At 61.9% G+C, this 12,211-nt stretch overlaps 1 protein-coding gene across 8 annotated transcripts in view; it reads left to right on the forward strand.

Moving 5' to 3' along the window:
* ARHGEF11 (Rho guanine nucleotide exchange factor 11) overlaps positions 1-12,211 on the forward strand; it is a 75,749-nt gene that overhangs the window by 26,259 nt on the left and 37,279 nt on the right. For 6 of the 8 annotated variants that reach the window (XM_004778460.3, XM_004778465.3, XM_004778463.3 and 3 more), the window contains exons 2-4: positions 10,175-10,189; positions 10,480-10,568; positions 11,361-11,459. In XM_004778460.3, the coding sequence (XP_004778517.1) occupies positions 10,175-10,189; positions 10,480-10,568; positions 11,361-11,459 (203 nt within the window). The remainder of the gene's footprint in view (positions 1-10,174; positions 10,190-10,479; positions 10,569-11,360; positions 11,460-12,211) is intronic. The other 2 variants (XM_045086702.1, XM_004778462.3) reach the window with 1 other exon arrangement.

Here is a 12,211-nt window from a genome sequence, read left to right on the forward strand (position 1 = left end):
AGCATTCTGGCTGGCCTTCCATTGGCGTCCTAACCAGCTGTGTCTGGGAAGCGTCTGGTGTGGAGCTCGGGCTCTTGGCTGGCGGCCCCGGTCGGGGAGCCGAAGGAGCACGCAGTAGAGGACAGAAGTCCCACCTTCCAGGCAGGCGCTTTATTACTGGTTCCCTTCTAAAGTAACCTGGGGGCGAGGATGCGTCCTTATAGCACAAGTCAGCCCAAAGGCTGGGCGGTGCAGACAACAGGAGTGGCCATCACCGGGAGTCAGCTGAAGGAAGCTTCCGGAAGGCAGGGAGTTTCCGGGCAGTCTTGGGAAGAGTGAAAGGAGGAATTCAGAGCTCCAAGCTCTTGTTTAGGGGCCTCTCGCACCGCCCACCTTTGTTCCTGCCGGACTTGGGGGCTCCCCAGTACCACTGGAAGCTCCTGCGCTGTGACCCCATTTCTGCAGGTGCCTCCCCGGTCGTTCTGTGGCTTAAAGTCATCCGTTTTAAAATCAGGGGCCAACTGTCCCCTCCCACCAGTATTCCCCCTCAATTTTGATACGAACTTGGAATGAAAACAAATTTTTTTAAAGATTTTTTAATTTGCCAGAGAGAGAGAAAGAGAGAGGGCGCACAAGCAGAGGGAGAGGCAGGCAGAGGGAGAGGGAGAAGCAGGCTCCCCACCGAGCAGGGAGCCCAACGCAGGACTCGATCCCAGGACTCTGGGATCACGACCTGAGCCAAAGGCAGGCGCCCAACAGACTGAGCCACCCGGGCGTATCCACCCAAAGTAAATTAGGAAAGTGAATTTTGAGCCAGATGACAGACTTTAAAGAGGGATGGAGATTTCTTGGATTGGTTATTATTTGGGATTGTTTTATGGTTCGTCCTTTATTTGTGGGGTTGTCAGAGCACAGCTCTGTGGACACAAGTCCCCAGTGAGCCACGCCTCATGTCCCATCCCCACTTCCGGAGGATTCGTTGAGAACGTGTAGTCAGCGTCTCAGGAAAACCCGGGGAGAGACAGCGTGCGCCTGCAGAGGGATTCAGGGTTTCCGAATAATGGCACCGTTGCAGGGCCCCGTGCGAGGGACAAGACTCCGTCTTCCCATGGTGCTGCCACGGAAGCTGGGACCTGGCTCACCCCCGGTCACGCTACAGGCACTGCGCAGGCGAGGCCACGTCAGGCCCCAGACCACGGCCCTCCACCGTCAGGCCCTGGGACACGGGCTCGGTCTGTGCTTGTGGGTTCTGAGCTCTGCTCTTCTTGGCCCTTGTGAAAACTGGGAAACCGAGTAAAAACCTCTTCCTGGCCACGTCCCCAGCACAGACGCTGACGTGCTTCTGGGTCACTGCTGGGGACGGCGTCCGGCGGTTTCCTGTCCGTTGAATACCTGCACTTCTGCGTGGGTTCCCCGGGGTGCGCAGACCGGTGTGTCTGGGACACCCTGGGAGGGGTGGAGGGAGGGGTGTGATGAGATCGGGGGGCGGGGGGGATAGCGGCGCCTGGCCCAGCCCTGCAGCGTCAGGGTTAAGCCGCTGCGCCCGGAGGAGAAGCTCGGCGCCCGCGTCCGGCTGCACCGCTCAGAAGCTTGTGTCCTCTGAGCAGCTTCCCAGCTCCTCGGACTCGGGTTTTCCTCACCTGTCAGGGAAAATAACAGCGTCTGCCTCGTCAGGTTGACGCAAGGATTAAATGAAGGCCTGTGTCCCATCACGTGCTTATTCCTTGTAATTTTCTTATGCTTTTCCGAGGACGTACGAGGAGACGGGGGCAGAGTTGGTCTAGAACCACACGTCTAGACGGCCCGGGCCGCCCCCTCCCTGGACCATGGCAGCCTCCGCGGCTTCCGTCGCGTGTGCCGGCCGCCCCGCCTCCGACCCGCAGGCCTGGCTGGGTCTGGGGAAACACCATGGTCTCGCGACCCGCACTCATACCCATCGGGGGCAGCTTCGGCCCTGACATCTGCAGACGCGGAGCCGGGAGTGTGGGGCTAAGCCCCGGGGAGAAGAGCCCGCGGAGGGGTGTCTGCCCCCGCGAAGGCCTGGACGCGGTCACACGGACCTGCGAACGCCCCGCGGTCATCTCTCCTGTGCTCGGGCTGCTCGCTCCTGCTGTGGGACCGAGGCCTCGGGGCGGGAACGGCGACCGTGTTTTGAGCTCAGCCATGTGCAGACGCTACGCCAGAGACTTACCCCAGCTCAGCACGTCCCGCAGGACGGGTGGCAGGTGGCTAGCCTTCCCATTGTGGGGTGAGGACACCGAGGGTCATGGCCAGGGAGCGATGTCTCCTGAGCCCCACAGGTGGTCAGAGCCACAACGCCCACGAGCCCTGTCCAGCTCCACAGCGGCCTGCCCATCCGGATACCCCCTTGACTCCCTGGGGGCAGCCCCAGCCTGGGGCTGCTTCTGAGGACCGGGTGAGCGGCTCCGTGAGTCAGATGTGAATCTGTGCCCGTGCTGGTGAGCGGGGAGGTGGTAGGTGCTGGTCCGGGTGAAGGTCGTGTGCCCGCCAGCAGCCTGTTCTCTGCCACGGGCTGGAGTGGGCCAACCCTCAGAGCCCCGACCTCGTTCCTTCCCAGGGCCGCCAAGGGGAGCCTGTCCAGAGCTCACAGCCCAACGGACAAGAACAGGAGAGAGAGGTCAGCGCCCGTTTGCCCAGTGGGGCAGAACGCAGGCCACACGTGGCACTGGGAACATTCTAGTAGCCACATTAAAGTAGTAAGGAGGGAGCGCCTGGCTGGCTCAGTCAGGGGAGGTGCGACTCCCTCTCAGGGCTGTGATTCGAGGCCCCCACGTTGGGTGTGGAGATTACTTAATGATAAAAATCAGAACCGGAGGGGGGGTGGGAGAAGTGAACATCAGTGTCACGTTTCATCGGCTCCGTCTGCGCAAGGGTTGCCGTCTTGACGTGCAGCGTCGCAAGTGCTGCTCCCGACCGTTTCTCCATGGTTTGTACTAAGTCTGCAGCCTCACGGGTGTGGACACGGACTCTCTCACCTCCAGTCAGCATGTTGGCGGTGCCCTGCAGCGGTCCCCGTGGACAGCGAGGGGGCGGTCATGCTGCGCCCCCCCTGGGCCTCTCCCACTGGCCCTTCCCGGGTTTCCCCACAGCAGTGCTCGCACTCAGGTGCACGCCGGCTCTGTCCCGCAGGCTCTCTGGGCCTCTGGCCTCCGGCTTCCGCCGTCAGACCCGCACTTCTCAAGGCTTGCTCGGATCCCATGAGCCCCAGGAAGCCTTCAGCAGCTGCCTGGCCCCAGCTTCCCCTCGGTCGTTGCCGTGTGCCTCAGCGTTTCCCGAGCCTCCTGACGTCCCCTTGTGTAATTCCCACGGCCGCTCCCGGGACAGGTGGAGCAGGCAGGCGGACTGTCAGTGTGCGGGCGGAGAAACTCCTTGGCGAGACGGGTCTGATTCTGTCTCTAACCTTCTGCTTGTTGGCTGTCCGCTGTGCGCCCCGTCCTGGATCCAAGTGTTCTAGAGCGGGAGACGGCAAAGCCGGTCGGCCAACTGGGGAAGTCGATCTGAACCGACCCCAGAAGGCACCAAAGGGCCGGTCAGCTCTGAGTGGGCGCTACAGGGGAGACTTGGGGGAGAAGCATGGTGGGGGTTGCCCGCTGGGGGACCCATAGACTGCGCTGGGATTTAGATGGTGGGAAAGCTTTCCTGGGTGACATTGTGATTTATCTTTTTACAAGATTGCTGATTGTAGACAACGGATGCACTCTGGGGAGGGGATACTGCACAGCCGGGAGGGGCAGGAGGGGCAGAGGCAGGTGGGTCCAGACCTAGGGGAGGGCACTAGCCAGAGGACTCGGGGGTGACTCAGTTTGCAGGGCTGTCAGAGATGACTGTCGGGCCCCAGTGTTCACCTTGGGAGGACACATTTGCTCAGGAGCTGGGCTGGGCTCGGGCTGGGCTGGGCTTGGGCTGGGGGCTGGATTTCCGATCAGACAGGTTGGCTCCGAGGTCTCGCTGACCGTGATTCCGCGCTCCCGGTCGCCCTTGGAGGAAAGCTGTATTTTCCACATTTGTCATTGAGAAACTGGGGCTTCCGGTGGGGTGACAGCCAGGAGAAGGCTGGGCTTGAGCCTGTATTTCACTGTGCCCGAAAGTGTGCTTTCCGAACGGTCCCACAGGGGCCACGTGTAAAACACTGGTGTGGAAGCTCAGCCTCCCCGCACATGTGGCTGTGAGCCGGGGAGACACGGCCCTCCGAGAGCTGCGTGGGAGCAGGGGAGACTGGGCACACCGGGCTCGTGCTCACTGTTCTGTCCCTCGTCCACTCACTGGTCTGTGGCCCTTGCCGCTAGCACACTGTTGGCCATCCGGTGTGGACCTCAAGAGCATTTGCACCGTCGGGGAAGCTGACAGACGAGGCCCCTGTGACCCACACCAGCTCCGCAAGGAGGGGTGTGTGCGGCACGGGCACCCTGTGTGACCTTGACCTAGAGGGCCACCCAGACACGGAATCCTGGGGCTGTGAGGGCCCTGGGAGGCTGCTTCGAGCTCCTCCACCCTGGAAGATAAGGAAAAAACCAGTCCAGTAAGACCAGGGCAGGGTTCAGCAAGTGTGGACTTATCTGGAACGGAGGTCCTGGTCAAGTAGCTCTTTCTTGGTTTACGGCTGCTCCTGGCTTTGGGGAGGGGCCTGGGAATGTGACTTCCCCAGACGCAGGAGACCTCGGTCAGCTTACGTATGGTATGCGATTTCGTCTCTATCTCTCGTGTTATCTTTCCAGACACGTAGGACGTGTGTGTGCTACGTCTGCATCCCATGAGCCGGTGTGTGTTATGTCCTGTGTGTATTGCGTGTGTTCTGTGCCCACGTGTGCACGTGTGTGGAAGAGAAGAGGAGGAAAGGTCCGGTGAACACAGTTGGTTCGCTCTTCCTAGGGCCACAGGTCAGATGACTCAGGCTTTAGGGGCCCAGACCTTGAAGTCAGGTGTGTCCTAACTCCACTTCACCCCCGCGTTCGCTGCGTGTCAGCCCCTGTCTGGAAGGTGGGAAGCACCTAGAAACCGGCACCATGGAACAGGGACATGCTAGGCTGTCCGTCAGGCCCCCGTGGTCAGGGGGATGGAGTGGGGACGGGGAGGGCGGCCGACAGTCGCCGAGCGAGACCGGGGCACGGTGGTGTCCGAACTCCCCCCGGTTCCCGGACACCAGACAGCTGTGTCTTGTTAACGTGAAATTGCCCGATCTTCAATTTTTAACTAATTTTTAAAAATACATACACACCCACCCATAAGCCAACAGAAGGGACATGTGGGCAGTTTCTACTTTATTCTCTGGAAGGTCGCCAGACGTCTCCATGCTTTCTCGCGTGTCTTGCAGGCTCCCACGAAGGGGGGAGGAGGGGCTCTCTCCCGTGCCTGGTGCTGCTGGAGGGCTCCCAGGAAGTACACGCTGCGACCTTTGCCCTCTAGCAGGTGCCAGGGAGCGGGGAGGGGGCTTGGGGGGGGACGCCTGTGTAGGTGCGGGCCCAGCGGAAGGACAAGGAGATGGCTGATTTCTGCGGACTGACCTGGAGTCCCTCCGAGGATTGGTTAAGTGGGAAAGATGAGGTGTGAGCCGGTGAGGTACTGCTGCTTGTGTAAGCGGAGGGGGAGAAGAACACTCCCGCCCGTTGCTTAACCTCCCAGAGCAAGCCCAGATGGGAAGCCGAAGACCAGTGAAAACGTGTCTTTGGGGCTCCTGCGTGGCTCTGTGGGTTAAACCTCTGCATTTGGCTCGTTCATGGTCTCAGGCTCTGAGATCGAGCCCTGCGTCAGGCTCTGCTCAGCAGGGAGCCTGCTTCCTCCTTTCTCTCTGTCTGCCTCTCTGCTTACTTGGGATCTTTGTCTGTCAAATAAATAAACAAAAATCTTTTTTAAACAAAGTGATGACGCCGCACACCTGGCCTGCTCCGTCAGTGGGGTGCGCCGCTCTTCACTCGCAGTCTTGAGTTCAAGCCCCGTATTGGATGTGGAGATTTTTTTTTTTTAATGAAGAAAACACATTAAAAAAGAAAAGTCATGATGATAATGGACAATAACGTATCGCATCAGAGAGAAAATTCACGCGTTCTCAGCCCCATTGCAGGGGAGGGTGAAGACGGTGTTCTCTGCTCGGCGCTGCAAGCCGGTCAACGTGGGAGGAGAGACCGAGTCGGCAGCGGCCCGTCCGCAGCCCTCAGTGCATCGAGCGGGTCAGGCACAGACGTCCGTGGACGGGGCAGCGGCTGGGCGCGGGGCCCCCAGAGAACGGTGCGCCTCCAGCTCGAGCATCAGCCCATCGACTGCTCCCTCGGACGGGAGATCTGCTGTACTGCCGCCGGCTCCCAGGAGTGACAGAGCCGAGTGGAACAAGAGACGAGCACCGCTTGCGTGTCACTGTCTCAGAAGGCTGCATGTGAATCCGTGCTGTGGAGACAAGTCCTCTGCTGGCCGTGCTCGAGGACAACCAGCGTGGGCGGCGTTCTGGATCAAACGAACACCACGGAGAACGAGGAAATGCGATCCGCGCTCCACGCCGGGACCGCGGCCGAGGCCGTGGGAGCCCAGCGGCGTAGAGGAGCGATAGACAGTGGGGGTGGAGCGGGGACACTTCTGAGGTCACCTCACTGGGTCAGAGGTGAACTCCTGGCTGTCCCAACATCACTGTGGCTGTGTAGAAGCCGAGAGGGCCTGGGGGATTGATGCCGATGTACTTAGGGATGAAGTACCGTGCGGTCTTCTGGCTTTGAAAGGGAAAAAAAATAATAACCACAGACAAATAAAGCAAGTGTGAAACGTTAACGGGTGAATCTAGCCTCAGGCTCCGTCGTGTTCACCGTGCTACTCCCGCAGCGTTAACGTGGGTTTGAGATTTTTCAGCATAAAATCTTGGGGTGGAGGAAGTGCAGGCTGCCGCGGCCCGGGGAGCGTGGTGGGGCCGTCACCCGCAGCTGCAGAGTGAGCACGGGGTCCCGTGGTGGCAGGGACCACGGAGCCAGCACGGTGTTGGAGCCGCCTGGAGAGAGGCCTCGGTGCTCGGTGCTGGGGGAATGGCGTGTACAGCAGGGCATTGGAGAGCGATGCGGCAATGACCAGCTGGTCCCGATGAGGGACCCAGAGAAAGCCAGGCTGGGAGGGCTGGTCCGCAGCAGGGGAGCCGACACGGGGCTCCTGCAGTCGTCTAGGCGAGCGGCTGGAAGCCCCAGTGGGCCATGGTGGCACAAGGCACGGGCTTGGCCACATCTGTCGGGGGCTCCGGGGCGCGGGGCTCACTGAGAAGCCAGGCCGGCTAGCAGCTGTCTTGCGGCGGCCGTTTAGCAAGCCCCAGGTTGGGGGGGAGAGTCCGCACTCTCCAGGCCTTCCCCACAGCCGTCAGGTGTCGGTCCTTTGGAATCCCGTGTCTGCTGCCACATTTCCGTGTGCGCGTCAGGAAGGGGGGCCCGCGTGGAAGCCCTCCTCCCGTCTGATGGCCTCTTTCATGCCGAAGTGCCCTCCTCCTCTGCTCCGTCCTCCCCTGCCTCAGCCTTTAACCTTCCCGCAGTTAAACCTTCTGCTAGGCTCCACGCCCAGGGACCCAGCAGCCCAAGGGTCGTTTGTGTCCAGCCGAGCTTGCTGCGGCTGGCGAGTCTCCCTCCTCTGGTTCTGGGGTGGGTTTTCCTCCGTGAAGCTCTCAAGGAGAAAAAAAATGTCCACCTCTGTTGCTGGAAGGATTCTCGATGCTCCAGACTCCCTCCACGGCCTGGGGGACCTTCGATCACGCGCCACAGCACTCGGCCCAGCTTAGGGGCAGAGCGGAGCAGGCTGAGGGTCCCCATCTCTTCGGGCTTCGGGACAGGCGTGTTCCCAGCGCCACAGAGTCCATCAGAGGCCACGAGGGGGCCTGAGCTGCCCCAGGACGAAAGGGGCCTTCTCCTGAGCTGGCAAGGAGCCGTTCACAGCTGTGTGGGGACACCCAGTGATGGGGGGCGTGGATCCAACCCAAGACAGCACAGGAGCGGCTGGGATGAGCCTTTCCACGGAGATCCGTTCTGAGAACCCTCTCGGCAGGGCCGGGACAGAGCGCTTACCCCGTGTCTGCGGAAGCTCTGCGGTACCCTCCTCCACTCGCCGCGGTGACCGCGTCCCAGGTTTGCGCCCCGTGCCTCACGCCGCGTCTGGAGCAGCGCCGTCTGGTAGAACATTCTGTGGTGGTGTGTGTGGCTGGAGTGTGGTCGCCACGAGCTTCACATCGCTGTGGAGACCCTGAAATGTGGCTCGTGCAGCTTTGAAACGGAGTCTTAAATTTTATTTCAAGTGTAAATTTGTGTAGCTCCTTGTGGCTGGCGGCTTTTAGCACGGGTCTGGGTGCTGGGACACCGTTCAGTTTTACGGCGCCGTGAGTGACACGCGGGCTGCAGCACGATGACAGCAGGACGCATGTCACACAGAATGGTTGCGGGGGTGAGTGCCGCTCCCTCCCGCACCTTCTAGAACACTGGATGCTGAACTCAGCGGAGTTGAGTTCACCCCGCCGTGGGTGGAGGGGTCAGGTGGGCAGGGACCCACAGAGTCAGGTCCTTGGAACACAGCTGGAGTCGGAGCTGCCGGCCGTGCACCCTCGTCTTGCTTCCAGATGCCGTACTGGGCCATGGAGTGGAAGGACATCGGGGAGCAGGGCCCAGCACGGGCCTAGGCAGGAGCCAGAAACCAGAGCAGGTGACGGGACCGTAGACCCACAGTGAGAAGGAGCGCCGCCCTGGGCCCGCAGCTGCCCCAGGCCACCCAGCAGTCGAGGGAGGGGGCAGCCCCACCGTGCACATGCTGGTGCGGCGCGGGGGTCCAGGCCGTGTGGGGGCCGGCAGGACTCCCTGTTCCACGCCGCGGCCCAGCTTTCCCGAGGACCCTAGGAAGCTCTGTGAGGTCCTGAGCAGCGAGGGGACGCAGGCGGGTTTGCACTTGCGCGAGGTGACTGCTGCTCTGTGGCTGGTTTCCATTCCCAGGCTCTTCTGGGCCCACTCGCGGCTTTTTCTGAACGAGCCGCTCCAGTGTCTGGTCTGGTTCTTTGGTTCTCTTCCTCCTTTCCTGCGTCGCTCTCTCCTGCGCCCCGCGCCCTCCGCTTCCCTGGTGTCCTTCTGTCTCTGATCCAAAGACCAACCAGGAGAAAGCAGCCTCACCTGTCCGGGTAGGAGGGGCACCAGGGTGAGGGGACCTCTTTGAAGTGTCAGAGGGATCTGTTCACGCTGGGTTGTGTGGATGACCGGAAGCGACCTTCACGGGACTGACAGCGTAGCGGGTGCACTCAAGCTCGCGGCTCCCGCCCTGCGCCCCGGACACGCAGCCTCCGGCCTCGGGCGGCCTGGGCGGGGGTTTCTCTCGGGTCCTCCCAGAGGTGCTTCCGGCATCTGTGCACATGTGAACGAGTCTGTAAACGCAGAAGCACGTGGTTCCCTTCCCCGCTCTCGTGCCCCCCTGTTCTGTGCGCACCGTTCACCCCACCAGACTTCCCGGAGGCCACTGGGTTCACTCCGTCGCCCCCCACACACGGCTGAGCGCCCCCCACCCCGGTCATACCGCGGTATACTGGCCCAGCCACCCGCAGAAGCCGTCCCACGAGTCCGTGCTGTGCCTCTGCCCACGGTGCCTGCCTGGTCCCTTGCTGGAGGTGCAACTGCGGAACCCCGTCGGAGGGGCGGCAGGTGCACTCTTCCGGGAGGGAGAGGCATGGCAGTGATGGAGTTCACCGTACCGTAAAGGGGACCCGTTCAACACAAGCTCGGGGGTAAATCTGGTTCGGTAACCTTGAGGTTTTAGGGTCTTAACAGTTGCTGAGTGAGGTATCCCAGGCCGGCTGCCGGCGGGGTGTGTGTGGGTTGGAATATGGCCACCGGACAGGCCAGGCTCCTTCCGTAGCCCACAGATAGGCGCGTGTTCAGAGGCTCGGGCCATCGCTGGTCTCCTTTCTAGAGAGGCGTGTGCTGGTTCCCCGACAGCTTAGTATCAGACGCCCAGTGAGCCTCCTGGAGATGCCGGTTGCGGGGGGGAAGCAAGATGAAACGCGAGTCGGGGAGGCCGTCCGCCACCCTCTGCCGGGTGCACGGGGGTCTCCGTGTGGCTCCACCCTCCGCGGTCTCGCTCTCCAGTCTCCCTTTCCTTTGCAAATCACCACCTAAAACTAACGAGCGTTTTCTTTTTTCCTGTCTTTTTCTTGCATCCATTTCTCTGCTGCTTCCTTCTGTCCCATCAGCCCCACTGCAGCCTGGTAAGACCCAACAAGCGTGCGTCTGTGCATATCCCGTCCTCGCGACCCCGGGGCGGGCTCTCGCCCTTCACGCCTCTCTGGGTATCCGACCGTGCTAGCCCTGCCAGCCCAGGCTGCCAAATAGGTGGTGTTGCCAATGGTGTAGACCTGGTTCATCTCCCACCAGGTTTAGCGGGTTCTGGGGTGAGAGGATTGGCCTCTCTTTACCCAAGACTCGGGGCCCCTTTTACCAGAACCTAACGCTGGTCCCTCCCCGCGCAGCTCACCAGTGTGTTTTCCTCACCCTCCAGGTTAAGCAGCCTGTCTCTGGGGGACCCGGCACCTGAACGCAGGTCCCCTTCCCACCGCCGGCAGCCGTCCGACGCCTCTGAGACAGCAGGTGAGCTTGGGCGCTGACACCGACACCGACACGAGCGCCGAAACAGACAGATCTGCGCTCGCAGCGTGTGTGCGGTGTGACGTTACACGTTCTATATGTGAACTGCTTCCGTCGTCCTCTTGTCGACTCTGGAAAGGAGATGTTACCGAGCTTTACACGGCAGGCGCGTGTGAGCTCGTCCACGCCCACAGGGACGTAAGCCCCTCGGGTTCCCACTCTGGAGCTCACGCTCCGTCCATCACAGGAGACGGTCACACGCCGGCAGGCGCGTGTGAGTCCGTCCACGCCCACGGGGACCTGGCCGGCCTGCGGTTCCAGCTTTCTTGTCCTCCACATTCTGTGCACAGACGTACGTGTGAAAAGAAGGGGTTTTCTCTTTCCACGCACCCTTCCCTGGATTTGGCAGGGTCCCCCCGGGTCACCCCCGTCAGCAAGCTGGTGTAGCACGCCATGCCCATGGGGCTTCATTTAATGGAAAACCGCAGTCTCCCTTGGGCCTGTCACAGGGCTGCTTTTCTGTCGTGCCCGTCCTCAGCCAGACCCAGAGAGTCAGCCCCGTGCGCAGAGGAGGGTCGCTCCTCGGGTGTAACTCAGAGTCGGGGACAGGCTGCTGTCACTCGCCGAGTGTAGTGTTTGGTGTTTGGACAGGAGGAGTCTGGGGAATCAGTCAGTCTGGGAAGGCTGTTTGGAGGAGGCAGCGCTGCAGCCTTCCTGGGCTTGTCTTGACTGTGTGCACCAGCCTTCCCGCGGCTGTGCCTCCGTAACCCCTTGTCCTCTGTCGTCTCTTGTCAGGTCTTGTCCAGCGCTGCGTCATCATCCAGAAGGACCAGCATGGCTTCGGCTTCACGGTCAGCGGGGACCGTATCGTCCTGGTGCAGTCCGTGCGGCCTGGTGAGTGCTGCCTCCACAGCGTGGCGAGTTCTGGACGTGAATGCCTGCGCTGGGCCTGGTCCCCGGGGGCGCCCGGGGGCATCGTCAGAGCGCCACGCACCTGCACGGGATTTCTGGGGTCGCACTGCGTGCTCGCGTCGCTGCTGGGAAGGGTGGGAACAGCCGGCGGCCCTCAGGATGGCAGGGCCCGCGCTTGGTCAGGGGCTGCTGTGGCACCTCACGGTACAGGATGGGACGTGCCAGTCCCTGCGGTCACCCGCGTTGGCGGGTGCAGCAACCTTAAACGTGACCGCAGGAGGAGTGACGAGTGTGGGACAGCAGGGAGGGGCGGTGTTGGGAGATCTGTGTGTGGGCCGTGCGCGCCTGAAGCCTTTCTGGAAGGGGGTGTTTGCTGCAGGGATAGGCCGCGAGTGGTGGGGGGCGGAGTGCGAGCCGCACACGGGTCAGTCCGGCCACTGCGCACCTGGGGAAGAGCCGCCGGGCCGCAGGACTGAGCTGGCCGGTGACCGGCTGACGCCGACCCAGGAAGGAGCGCGGAAGCCTGTGAAGCCTGTGTCCCGGAAGGAGTGACCAGCACTGGCAGATGGGCCGGGCCGCTGACGTGGAGAGCGTACAGGCTCCAGAATACAGCCCCCAGCAGAGGCGAGGCGGGCTCGGTCCCCGTTGGATGGCCGCAGTAGAGCAGATGGTGCCGTCAAGTGTGTCACACGCGTGTCTCGGGCTCCCAGCAGGTGAAGCACGTGTACGTTACA

The sequence above is a fragment of the Mustela putorius genome, unplaced genomic scaffold (genome assembly GCF_011764305.1).
Source record: "Mustela putorius furo isolate JIRA1106 unplaced genomic scaffold, ASM1176430v1.1 tig00000997_pilon_pilon_pilon, whole genome shotgun sequence".
NCBI lineage: Eukaryota > Metazoa > Chordata > Mammalia > Carnivora > Mustelidae > Mustela > Mustela putorius.